Raw genomic sequence first — 14,390 nt, 5'->3', positions numbered from 1 at the left:
AAAACACTGCTACAACACACACTAGTTCACCCTAATCTCCAAAAGAACTACTTCCATGTCCCTGTTCTGCAGGTATTCACACAAAGGTGGAAGTGTGCCCTCGTTTAGAAGAAGTCTCCCAGCTAATCCTGCCTTGTTCTACTGAAGTTGGAGAAACAGCTAGCTAGCTCATGTAGTCCTTACCTAGCTACTGAGCATGTAGTCCTTACCTAGCTACTGAGCATGTAGTCCTTACCTAGCTACTGAGCGTGTAGTCCTTACCTAGCTACTGAGCGTGTAGTCCTTACCTAGCTACTGAGCATGTAGTCCTTACCTAGCTACTGAGCGTGTAGTCCTTACCTAGCTACTGAGCATGTAGTCCTTACCTAGCTACTGAGCATGTAGTCCTTACCTAGCTACTGAGCATGTAGTCCTTACCTAGCTACTGAGCGTGTGATCCTTACCTAGCTACTGAGCGTGTAGTCCTTACCTAGCTACTGAGCATGTAGTCCTTACCTAGCTACTGAGCGTGTAGTCCTTACCTAGCTACTGAGCGTGTAGTCCTTACCTAGCTACTGAGCGTGTAGTCCTTACCTAGCTACTGAGCGTGTAGTCCTACCTAGCTACTGAGCATGTAGTCCCTACCTAGCTACTGAGCATGTAGTCCTTACCTAGCTACTGAGCGTGTAGTCCTTACCTAGCTACTGAGCGTGTAGTCCTTACCTAGCTACTGAGCCGTGTAGTCCTTACCTAGCTACTGAGCATGTAGTCCTTACCTAGCTACTGAGCGTGTAGTCCTTACCTAGCTACTGAGCGTGTAGTCCTTACCTAGCTACTGAGCGTGTAGTCCCTTACCTAGCTACTGAGCGTGTAGTCCTTACCTAGCTACTGAGCGTGTAGTCCTTACCTAGCTACTGAGCGTGTAGTCCTTACCTAGCTACTGAGCGTGTAGTCCTTACCTAGCTACTGAGCGTGTAGTCCTTACCTAGCTACTGAGCGTGTAGTCCTTACCTAGCTACTGAGCGTGTAGTCCTTACCCTAGCTACTGAGCGTGTAGTCCTTACCTAGCTACTGAGCGTGTAGTCCTTACCTAGCTACTGAGCGTGTAGTCCTTACCTAGCTACTGAGCGTGTAGTCCTTACCTAGCTACTGAGCGTGTAGTCCTTACCTAGCTACTGAGCGTGTAGTCCTTACCTAGCTACTGAGCGTGTAGTCCTTACCTAGCTACTGAGCGTGTAGTCCTTACCTAGCTACTGAGCATGTAGTCCTTACCTAGCTACTGAGCATGTAGTCCTTACCTAGCTACTGAGCATGTAGTCCTTACCTAGCTACTGAGCACGTAGTCCTTACCTAGCTACTGAGCATGTAGTCCTTACCTAGCTACTGAGCACGTAGTCCTTACCTAGCTACTGAGCATGTGCGACTGCCAACAAAGATGTTCCAGCAGTGAGAGGTCTCACTCTGTAGCTAAAACAGAGACCTGAACACAGGGTGAAAAGAGGAGCTGCAGCAATGAGCAGTACAAAAAAAATATGGTGTTTTTTGATAATTAAACCATGTAAACCTCTTCTGGTACAACCTCTAAATACTATTATGAACCTGAAAATGAGCAGAATATGAGCACTTTAAGTGACATGCAGGACTTTCACCCAGGCAGGAGACCATGGGTTTGTGTCCGTTTCTTGTCCTGCAAACGTACTTCTCTCCACCCCACCCACTATCAGCAACACAAGTGATAACGTGTTGTCACGGCAACCCTACCATCCCAATAATCAAAACTGGGCTTTTTACGATGTTTTGTTGTTTTTTTTTAGACGTTTTTGTCTCCTTTTGCCTTTTTCCCCCACATACTTTTTGTCGCATTTTTTAAATACTGTACATGCATACATCCCTAGATACTGTAGTTGGAGTCTCAACCCCCCTGATGTTGAACCGAAAGTTATGCCCTTGCGCTAAAGGGTGATGTTTTGCGTCTGTATCTGAGAGACACTGACCAATCGTTGGTATGTTGACGAGTTGGGAGTGAGAACGGGTTGGTCTGCATCAAAGTGTTGGATTGAGTGAGAGAGCACTCGTGAGATAGATGACCTTTTAATTATTATACACACACACACACACACACACACACACACACACACACACACACACACACACACACGCAGTGATTGTGTTGGCATCCAGCGGTGTCTCAGGAGACTGGGAGGGTCCCGCTGTTCTCACTGGGACAATAAGTTATTAACCAATCTCTGGGTCTGATCTCATCTCACAGATACTGTACATGTTGATTCATGGTTCACTCGCTTCTCTTGTTTTGTTTTTACTGCAAGTCTGTCAGGCTGAATATGAGAAACTACAGAGACAGGGGTGGAAAGAAAGGTACTCCACTTGAGTATTTCCTTTTCATTCCTACATCTACTACACTACATTCATCTGACAGCTGTAGTTTCTTCACAAAGTAAGATCTTTGGTTTTGTTATACATTAAACTTCCCGACAGTTTATACAAGCACAGCTGCGGCAACTAATCATTGAAGTAATTTTTCGTGGATAGCAACATGTTTTTGGACATGCACAAATATCGCAACACACACCCTAACCAGAACCTCATTCTAACCCTAATCCTAAAACCAAGTCTTAACCCTCAAACAGCCCTTTTAACCTTGTGGGGTCCAGCATTTTGGCCCCACAAACCTGTCCGGACCCCACAAGTATACTGGACTATTTTGGACCCCACGAATATAGTTAAACAAGAACACGCACTCTCACAAACACACACACACACACACACACACACACACACACACACACACACACACACACACACGAACCCACGCACACACACACACACACACACACACATATGCAGACAGTCACTCATACACAGACACACATACGCAGACAGTCACTCATACACACACACACACACACACACACACACACACACACACACACACACACACACCTGGCAGATAAAGACACTGCCCTGTTTACCCTCCACACAGATGGACTCTGAGTCATTCTTTCATGACGCCTCCAAATGTTTTTTTTGTCTAAACCCTCAAAATGATTTAGTTTACTATATTTTAAGACAAAGAAAAGCAGGAAATGATCACCTTTGAGAGGTTAAAAACTAGAAATGATCATGAAAAATGACTAAAAACGATGAGTGAGTCACTGATTGATTGTTTGGTGATTGACTAATCAAGCGATTGGGTTTCCGACTGATTGTTTTGAAGCTCAAATACAGTTTGGTATTTCTCTTGGCGTGCATGATATGTTCTTCATGTTTCTTTATATGAAATCTTAATATGTAAAGCTGTCAGATAGCTGTAGTCACAGCTGGCCCTAACCAGTTTGGTGCCCTATAGGCAAGATTTCAGCTGTTTGTGCCGATATTTCAACAGTTTTTGGCGTTTCTTTTGACATTTCTTTTGTTTTTGTTGCTTTTCGGCTTGTTTTTGTGTCATTTGTCCAAAAGTTTATTGTTGCTTTTTTCTACATTTTCTTTTTTTTGTTGATGGTTTTGATTTCTGTCGCTTTTTCCAACGTCTTTGATGTTTTTTTGACGTTTTTTTTCTTCTTTTTGACATCTTTTGGTCCTTTTTCTGACATTTATTGTAGTTTTTTTTGACATTTATTGTAGTTTTTTTGACATTTATTGTAGTTTTTCTGAACTGTATTGTAGTTTTTTCTTAGTATCTTTAACTTTTCTTTACTCATGTGGACTACCAGCGCCCGTAGCATTCGCCCATACCGCCTCTGCCACGGGACGGCCCAGTGGAATAAAAGTAAAAAGTCAGTAATTCAAATACTCAAGTACTGATACTTCACATCGTTACTCAAGTAAATAAATGTAATGGAGTAAAACGAACAACATTTCTCTCTGAAATGTAGATAAAGTAGAAGTATAAAGTCTCATGAAATGGAAAGACTCAGATAAAGTACTCAGACTTCACATTTGCACTTGAGTAAATGCAAATGTTACATTGCACCTCTGGAGCTAACAGAGCTTGAAACCTCCGCCCACCTGCATCATTTCTGCTGCTGCATAGTCGTCTCAGTCCCCCCCTCCCTCCTGCTTCAGCTTTTCTCTCTCTCTCTCTCTCTCTCTCTCTCTCTCTCTCTCTCTCTCTCTCTCTCTCTCTCTGTTTCTCACTTCTCCCCGTCTTCATCTCCTCTGTTCTCATTTCACACATGGCCTGCTCTGCTTGCGTCCTGCAGAGAACACACTCAAAGTTTTTACCCTTTTTTAAAAAGGACATGTCACAGAGATCTTTCCCTAGATCTCTCCACCTACTTATCCTCGTCCTGTCCCGGTGCGCCTAATGACTATTTTCATGCATGGTCGGGGGTATTGAGTGATGTGTGCGTGCTGCAGAGATATTCTGCTGACTGCAGGGGCTCCACCTGGCAGCGCATCAGCAGTTTGGGATGGAGTGAATGAAGATAGGTGGGGGGGTAGAAGAGAGATCAATCCGAATGACTATCCCCCCTAATGAACGCACGCACACACACACACACACACACACACACACACACACACACACACACACACACACATAGCGCGTGTCACTATCTTTATGGGGACCCGTCATTGACATAATGCATTCCCTAGCCCCTTACCCTAACCTTAACCATCACCACTAAATGCCTAACCTTAACCCTTACCCTCACCCTAACCAGAACCTCATTCTAACCCTAATCCTAAAACCAAGTCTTAACCCTCAAACAGACCTTTAACCTTGGGGGGGTCCAGCATTTTGGCTGCAAAAAGCTGTCGGGACAAGTATACACAAGTATACTGGACTCCCGGTTTTTGGACCCCACGAATATAGTTAAACAAGAACACACACACACACACACACACACACACACACACACACACACACACACACACACACACACACACACACACACACACACACACACACACACACACACACTCTCAAGCTTTGAAAGATTCTATGGAAGTCTAAGGCTGCAAATAGTCAAATTAAATCTTTTAAAAAAATTAATCAGCAACCATTTTGAGAATCAATTATCCGTTTCAGGCATTTATTTTACGGGTCCATCATTTCAGATGAATTTCCTAATAACGTTCCAGAAGGTTCCTGCAATGTACTTACAGAAGTCCTACGACGGTACGAGTCGTTTGTTCCCCCCCTTCTAATACGCATCACAAGAGCGTTGTCCGTCCTCATATCTAAACCAGAGAAGGTAAAGGTCGCAGTTTTAAACACGTCGTTAACGTTGTAAAACGGTCCCAGTTTGGTTAGCTTTAGACACCACAACTACTATGTGTTCGCAGTTTAAAGTGTAATCTATCAGCTAGCGTTGCTCTGATTGGTTGTAGAGCTGTCCTATTGCGTGCAGAGGGAATCTGAAAGACAACCGTTGATCCCGCCTCTTGGATTGAGCCCAGCCAATGGGGAGTTCCCAGACCCAACATCTGGATGTGATCTGGATGTAGATAAAAAGATGGAGGTTTGGGTTCAAATCAGACGTTACTTCACTTCCTGAAGGTCACCACGTGATGCAGAACGTGACGTAGCTCCGTTTGATCCGTAAAGTTAAAAATAACTCTCTGTTTCCTTTTATTTTCAAACTGGACATGAACCCCCGGTCTCCTGGGTGAAAGTGACTAGAGTCTCTCAAAATCTGACGAACATCTGTTAAACTGACCTTTGTCGATCTGAAATGAAGACAGATTCAGCAACTGCACGGCCTATTTCTCTCTTAAGTCTCGGGGAGACTGATCAGCCCAACTGCCTTTTCTGCCGACGGTCGGCCGTCTGGTTGGTCTGTAACGGCCTTTATACTTCCTCACCTCACTTCCTGCTTTGCTCGCGTCATAACTGCTACGGCCACTAGAGGGCGCCGCCACTAGAAACCTAAATATAGGTCAGAATGATGCTGGAACAAACAACTTATATGGACGTTTTTCTTAACCTAACCATTTCACAACGTTAACGTGTTCAAAACCACGACCGTTACGTGGTTTACCGTTCTCTGGTTTAGATATGAGGACTTATTTCTCATCATCGCTAGGGGCCAGGGGCACTAAGGGAAAAAGGGGACTGAGTACCAAAAGATGCTAGAATGAATAGCTGTGGATGCGGGGAGGGGCCCATAGAAAATGCCTTTCTACAGGGCCTTTCTAAGTGGAGTCCGGGGACCCCCAGGGGTCCTTAAAGGGGTTCAGTGGGTCCCCAACAAAAAGGGGAATCAATGACAGATTGTATGACTATTTCACTCATGGGTTGCATTCACTTTCTGTAATAAAACATCTAAAAGCTAAAATTCTCTCAGGTAGGGGACCACGTCTTATCAGACGGGGGTCTGTGGTCTAATTTGTGCCAGTTTAGGGGTCGTTGATGTGAAAAAGTTGCCTTTGGTTTAAAGCAACAAAACATCTTTTTATTCTTCAGATTTCAACTTGATCCAGTAACAATTTAATATCGGCAACTCTGGACTTCCATAAAACACATCCCCAAAGTTAGAAGTGAAATGGTAAAGCCCTCTCTGTGTGGGGTGAGTGTGTAGAGGATGGGCTGCAGTGTGTGTGTGTGTGTGAATGAAGCCTGAGGTGTGAGCGTGACGCTGCACTGTGGCACAGTCTCCCTCTAAAGTTGTGGACTGTCAGTGTCACCGGGACATGTTGGATGACAGGGAATCTCTACTGCAAAGTATGTACTGCCTTTACAAACATATACGTATATGTTTTAGCGTGTTGTGTTGTTGTGTTGTGCGTGTGTAGTCCTCTGTAGTGTGAAGCTTGTCACGGGACGGCCGGCTTGTGCATCCAGGACGATTGAAAGTGATGATTGCAACATGAGTTTTTGTTATTTTGAGACCTTTTTTTGAACTTTGGAGTGAGAATTTCAGATTGTAACTGTGTGTGTGTTTGTCTGTAGATGTGCTGCAGACTGTTCTGCCCTCTCATAATAATTACAGCGCTTTCCGAAGGAGAAACAGCACTGCAGATATATAGAAACACTGCACAGTGTCCTGAACTGAACTGAGCTGCATGCGGATCGTGCTTTTATATGAATAACTTCCCATTCTCTAGAGGGTTGGGGGTAAAAAAAACAAAATGTATCATCGTTTCATCGGTTTTATTTTGTGAGAACTGTGAAGAAAGCCACTTTCACGTGTTTTATTTGTATCATAAATTGTAACATAGTTTTTCTCCCGAAAATATTTTCTGTGTGAACCAACCTTGAGACAATCCTTCTGCCCATCCTGACCCTGTTTATTATCCTACACATCATCTAAGTGAATGGAGCCATTGTTCAAAAATGTATACATCCTTGTGTGTCTCAACGTTTAGAGCACTGTGAACTAGGAGTAATAAATAAATAGATTCACATATGTATCGTGTTTTTTTGGGACGATTTCTAAAATGGATTCTTTTCCCTAGAATTGATATTATTATTATTTTCTTTAACTAATTATTAACCAGTGGTTCCCAATCTTTTTGCCTGAAAATGAAGTGTACCGGTCTTTTTGACATATAGTATGTTGTGGGCAAGTCTACCAATCAGAGCCGGATTTAGCAATTATGGGGGCCCTATGCACGCCCAGACATGCGACCCACCCATGTTTAAAGGTCCAGTGTGTAACGTTTATAGTTGTTCATTATCAAAATCTGTGTTGCCCGTTCACAACCTTCTCCTTTTTCATGAATATTTACCTCCTCCATCAATTCCAGGTATTCCTATTGGCTTGAAATGTTACATTTGCGTTTGCATGAACTGGGGTAGACGCTCCATATTCATGCTCCATCTAGAAATACGTTAGCTGGTAAGGGACATACAGGACATACTGCTCCATGTGTGTGTGTGTGTGTGTGTGTGTGTGTGTGTGTGTGTGTGTGTGTGTGTGTGTGTGTAAGGGACATACAGGACATACTGCTCCACCTTTCACGTTTTCACTGTCGTAGGGTATCGTAGCTTCCCGGCCCCGGCAGGTTTGAAAAAGGAAACATGGAGGACCAACACGTATTCAAAATCCACATTTCAGGAACAGGAGTCTTCTCCTTCGCCCAGAAAAAGAAAAAGGAGATTGAAAAGAACGAGAGACCAGTTTTTTGAACCCTGAAGGCTACCGTAGCTGTAATACGTGCTTTGAACTGCGTGGAGCGAGAGAGTTGATTGATATATGATCTCAACGCTAGATGGGAGACATTCCCACACATTGGACCTTTAAAGGGTAACTTCTGTTTTTTTTAGCCTGGTCCCTATTTTCTAGGGGTGCGAAAAAAATCTATTTACTTTTTATAATTGATTATTTTCCCCAGAATCTATATTTGTTATTGTTGACTTGAACATGTTCTGTTTATACGGTGCCGCCGATGGCGACTACATCATACCCGTTTCCAGCAAAACAGACAGCAGAAAGTGCAGAAAATCCATATTATGGTCTTCTTTCAAATGAAATAAATGTCAGACTGACTGACTGACGTGTGATGTTCATTCTTCTTAGAAAATATTTAGAAATGTCTCATGGTATATTGTCTCTAGAAGTGTTTTATTCAAATGTTGCTTTTGTTAAAGAAGGAAAAGAAAATCGCAATACTCAACGCCGCGCCATGTATCGGGAAAGAATCAAATCAAAAGCATATCGTCCCAGCCCTAAATATTATTAAGGCTGCTGACAAGCCAGACCCACATCCAGATGTTGGGTCTGGGAACTCCCCATTGGCTGGGCTCAGTCCAAGGGGCGGGATCAACGGTTGTCTTTCAGATTCCCTCTGCACGCAATAGGACAGCTCTACAACCAATCAGAGCAACGCTAGCTGATAGATTACACTTTAAACTGCGAACACATCTTCCTTTTTTAAGAATGACTTCAGTGCCGTTCTTTGTTCTTTACTCAAAGAAAAGCTGGACTCCAAGTCTTCCGCTGTTCACCAGCAGCAGCAGCCATCTTCTTTGTTTTCACGCGGAACCGTCGCAACTCTGCCGTCATTACGTTAAGCCCCGCCCACTGACTCTATACACGATGTGATTGGCCTGACTACAGTTTGGTTTTTCCAGCTCGCAAGCCAACGGAGAGTTGTTAGCCTGACCCTGGCTGCAGATGACATTTGCTGCCGCTAGGGTGGTCTAGATTTCGAGGCTATATCATCCCAGCCCTAAATATTATTACCAAATGACCCGGAGCGTAAAGTCCAGCTGCAGTTTGGTGGGAATGCTGTTTCTTTTAGTTTCCAGCTTGGCTTGAGCTTCACTCTGGTTCACGATACTTCTATAATAAACGAAAATCGCAATACAAACCGAATCGGAGCCTATGTATCGTGAAAGAAACGATTTTCCGTTTCATAAAATCTCAAATTTGATGTTTTAAGAGGCTCCACCTTAAAGCTAGAGTGAAGATAGACGATGTAAGGAATCCATGTCACGCTAACTAACGCTTTTGGCAAAAGGAGGGTTAGGCTTATACTTGATTGTGTTTGCTGCTGTGGTGTGTTCATCTGAAATCATTTTCATGTAACTGCTTTGGGGTCGATTATTAACGTCATTAACGTTATTATTTTGACTAACGCCGCAGGTTTGAGTGCTCCTTGCACAATTTACAACATTAGTTCTCTGAGAATCTCTTTCATATCCAAGCAAAAATATCCCTGACTCAATCGATAGATTAAAAGCAAATCAGAATTGAATCGATTGAGGAAATCAGTGGCGATACCCTATTTCTCTGTGTTGCACCAATGCAATATAACTAAAATAAAGCATCATGTTACTGTACATTACTGTAACCCTCTCTCTCTCTCTCTCTCTCTCTCTCTCTGCAGTGGTCAGACCCCCAGTTTGGTGATTGAAGATGATTCCTGTGCTGATCTGTGCGTTGATCTCCCTGAGTGTAGCTGCCAACGACTTAGACACTCTCTACCCTGAACTGGAGCACTCGAGAACCATCTATGTCACAGGTGAGTGTGTGTGTGTGTGTGTGTGTGTGTGTGTGTGTGTGTAACGCATTCTCCTAAACGGGTTCGTTTGATATCGTACGAAAACTTAAGCACAACAACTCGTATGATATCTTAAGAAATGACGGCGACCACCGGCCGGTCATGTGACAGTTAAGTTTAGGCACCAAAATGACTACTTAAGATAGAAAAAATAGAATAGAATAGAAAAAAGATTGTGGTTTCGGCTAAAACACTGGTACCCTTAAGTGGCACTCCCAGGACAGCAGGTGAAAAGTCAGTGAAAGTCTCTTCTTTTCCCCGGGACATGAACTCTGCACCCCGGCTTTAAAGCCCTGTGTTTTAGGAGCCAAACATCCCCCCCGACCTCCTCCCTACGAGGATCTTCAGGCTCTTATACAGCAGCAGTCAACGTGCTGCTGACAGTAATAAATACGTGGAATACAGACCAATGACAGCGCTTTTCGTAGCTATATGTACAAGAGGATGGATACCCGAACTGAGCCCGTCTGGACCCGAAGGTACCCAACGGGCCGGGCCGGGGTCGGACAGATATTTAGAAATGATGTTCTGGTTCGGGTCGGGCTCGGTCACATCAGCGCGATGAGGCATTGACCATTTTACATTTAAAACAGCTTATTATGTAGGTGCGCGCCTGTGTTAACGTGAGCTTGTTGCCCCGTGTGAGCTGATGACCTCATCTGTTGACATTTCTGAATGCCTTCCTACAGCTGCTTAATGAAAGCTTCCACACAAACAAACGTACATGTGTCATTAGTATGAAGAAAAAATGAGATTTTAACTGTCGGCCCAATCAGCACTCTAATGTACAAATGGTTAATGAGAACAGCCTGATGCTGAAAGTGTGTGACAATGTCATGCAGAGTTTTGAGCGAGCTCTTGCAGCGTCCTTTCCTGAGTTTCGTTCACGACACTCACTCTGCAGTGTCATTAGTTTCCTCCTTTTATCAGCTCGTTCTGCTGCTGCGGCTCGGAGATAACGCTGCTATGTGGGGGATTAGTAGCTCACTGAGATTAGGGTTATCTCATCTCTTACAGATGAAAAGTGTGCCCAAGATTTACAACACTGTAAGAAAAAACTGCTGAGGTACAGATAATTATGCATATCATTTATCTAAGAGGCTAAGATCTTTAAGAGCCCAAGTGACATCTGGTATTTTACAAGTTAATGTTGAAACATTTAACAACAACCTTTTTTAAGCCAAGGACCCCTTAACTGAAAGAGAGGCGGACCAGTGACCCCCTACTACATATATTGTATAAAATGAAGTTGCATAGTAAACTGGGCCTACAACAACGTGTAGGGAAGCCTAAAGCCTTTATACATACCTTTTTCTGCATAGAATAGTAAGCTATTCAAAGAGCATAATAATTGTTGGCATGATTTTATAAATCAAGTGTTATCCTTCGAATGAACTAATCTGTGGAGGGCCTTAGTGACTACTTTTCCTATAGACCAGTAAGCAGTGGGGATTTGTAGTATCTAATAATATGTTGGATTCTAGGGGTGGGGGAAGTAATCGATACAGCATCGTTTCGCGATATTTTCGTGGCAGTACTGTATCGACACACAGACGCCAAGTATCGATCTGTTATTATATATGTGTTGGTCAGTTTGTCTGCTTGACTATCCCATTTTGCAGCGATATAATTAAAGTGAAATGAGAGAAATGCATCTTTTTAAATAAAACAGATGTTGACAAAGTTTCCTTTTGGGGACATCATTTGAAATTGGGAAAAAGGTAAAAGAATCCCATATATCGCAGAATATTGCAAAATGCTTAAAATCGCAATAATATCGTATCGTAACATAAGTATCATGATGAAATGGTATTGTGAGGCCGCTGGTGATTCCCACCGCCTATTGGATTCATGTTAAGACTTTCACAAATGAACCCTAATCCGGACTCTTCGGGGCTGCATTGATCTGAGGACCTGGGGGTCCTGGACCCCTGCATTAGTCTTGGACCCTCTAGCGTCGACTCCGCGGACCCTGAGGACTCTGGACCCTCTACTTGAGGACTCTAGGGTCCCGGACCCCTACGTGGGTCTGAGGACCTACGTTGACTCCTGAGGACCCTGGGGTCCCGGACCCTCATTGACTCTGAGGACCCCTCTGCAGTCGCGGACCCTCTACGTAGACTGCATTGACCTGGGACCCTCTAGGGTCAGCCCCCTGCATTGACTCTGAGACCCTAGATCCCCCTGCGACTCGAGGACCCTCTAGGGTCGACCCCCTGACTCTGAGGGCCCCCTGTGCTGACTCTGAGGACCCTCTAGGGTCCCGGACCCCCTACGTGACTCTGGGACCCCTGCATTGAGTCTGAGGACCCTCTAGGGGTCCCGGACCCACTGCATTGAGTCTGAGGACCCTCTAGGAGTCCTGGACCCCCTGCATTGAGTCTGAGGACCCCCTGCATTGACTCTGAGGACCCTCTAGGGGTCCCGGACCCCCTGCATTGACTCTGAGGACCCCCTGCATTGACTCTGAGGACCCTCTAGGAGTCCCGGACCCCCTGCATTGACTCTGAGGACCCTCTAGGGGTCCCGGACCCCCTGTTGAAGATCCCTGATTTAGAGATTTTGGAGTAGTCAGTTGGAAAGAAGAAGAAGATTTTCTTTCAAAGAGCCATTTCTTTAATAAAGAAAATTAGACCATTTAGTGTTTTTGGGTTCTTTAATTTGAGTATTTTGTAAATATAGACGATGCACAAAGACTGAGTTCACATATGAAACTTTTCAAGTAGTCAGTTCAGTCTGGGAGACGAGAAAAGAAAGGACTTTACACGATTCACTTTACGCTTTGGCTACACTGAACGTGTAACGACCGTTAGCGGAGCGTATGTGCCGCAGAATGTATGTTTTTCATAGTGTAACGTGAAATATAGTCACTTTATGATCCAAAGGGCCGCATACACCTCGCGTACAAAATATAAATAGAAGACTGTCCTGTTTTTACGCTGGTGGAGCAGCTCTCCTGGAGCATACGCACCACTACCAATGCTCCCGTGCCCGGTGTCGCCAGTTTAGTTATAGAGGAAGAGTAGTTTTGTAAAGTACGCTCTGCATATGTTACGTGTGCAATGTAGCCGGCCCGTTAGGCTTGTGGAAGTTATTTAATTTATTTTGAATCCTATGTGGGATGGGCCAAATGTTTGGCATGATACAGAAATTAAAGCTAAACCAAGACAAACCACGTAATCAACACATTCTCATAAACGTGTCCGTATGATATCCAACGAAATTAGGAGACCGCCGGCTGGCTACGAGCTCCATGACGCCGAGCGGCAGTTGCTAGTTGTTTAAGCAGCTACAGAGCTTTGTGACACCGGCTACTGACCTCCGTTGTATCAGCGGTAGTTGGTGGTTCAGCTACCCAAAAATAGGGTTTGAGTAGGGTACAAAACACCGCGAGCTGTCGGATGTTTCGGCGGACATCAACGTTAAATTTTGTCGATAAAATAGGAGCGTTTTGCCGCGACGAAAGTTAAGATTAGATGACGATAAAAGAAAATGTCAGCTCTCTCTCTCAGAGCAACGGATCAATGAGCCATCAGCTGTTTGATCAGTTGATTTGACACACGTGTGCTTACACAGCAGCCAAAGTGAAACGCTGCGGTGGTTAAACAGCCAATCAGAAGCCTGTTAGTAATGGATGCTGAAGGTCACAGCAGCAGAGAAATCATAAGCAGATTTAACTGCGGTGTGCAGTTACAGTGTGTATATTCATCTTTATACTTAAACACATAACTTGGCAGGCTGACAGGCAATAGGATGTTATTTAATGGTTCCAGTGATTGATTTTATTTCACCTTGGGAACGCTGCACAGCTCATAGTTAATACTGCTGAGAAGAGACTGTCCCCTCTTGAAAAAGGCTCCCATAGCATGTTTGTTCAAGCAGCAATTACGGCCTATATTTAGGTTTCTAGTGGCAGCGCCCTCTAGTGGCCGTAGTCATTTATTTTATAAACCTCTATAAATGGGTGCCCGCTCTACCAACTGAGCTATCCGGGCCCTCGGCCGTAGTAGTTCTGACGGGAGCAAAGCAGGAAGTAAGGTGAGGAAGTATAAGAGCGCCAAATGTCCTGGTAAGGAGGCAGGTTGGGGTGGTGGATGGGTCAAACAAACAAGACTTTTACCCAGGAGATTGGGGTTCATGTCCCGATTGAAAAGAATAGGAAACACAGAGTTTTTTTTAACTTTACGTAAACAAACGGAGCTACGTCACTTTCTGCGTCACGTGGTGACCTTCAGGAAGTGAAGTAACGTCTGATTTGAACCCAAACCTCCATCTTTTTATCAACTTAACTCTTAACTAACTTTGATGCCTAAACCTAACCAAACTGCAACCGTGTCACAACGTTAACGACGTGTTTAAAAGCCCGACCATTACCTTCTCTGGTTTAGATATGAGGACGTATTTCCTGCCAATGCTAGGGGCGCTTGTTTAATAAACGGTCC

The 14,390-nt window shown here is 44.2% G+C and overlaps 1 protein-coding gene across 1 annotated transcript in view; it reads left to right on the top strand.

The window, feature by feature from the left end:
* The window catches only part of hapln1b (hyaluronan and proteoglycan link protein 1b), a 44,728-nt gene that overhangs the window by 18,495 nt on the left and 11,843 nt on the right, over nt 1-14,390 (top strand). Inside the window, exon 2 of the mRNA XM_078271346.1 lies at nt 9,775-9,909. Within this exon, the coding sequence (XP_078127472.1) occupies nt 9,804-9,909 (106 nt within the window). The 5' untranslated portion in view covers nt 9,775-9,803. The remainder of the gene's footprint in view (nt 1-9,774; nt 9,910-14,390) is intronic.

Source organism: Sander vitreus, chromosome 16, assembly GCF_031162955.1.
Source record: "Sander vitreus isolate 19-12246 chromosome 16, sanVit1, whole genome shotgun sequence".
NCBI lineage: Eukaryota > Metazoa > Chordata > Actinopteri > Perciformes > Percidae > Sander > Sander vitreus.
The sequence above is the reverse complement of the archived record's forward strand: the minus strand, read 5'-3'. Positions and strand labels throughout refer to the sequence as shown.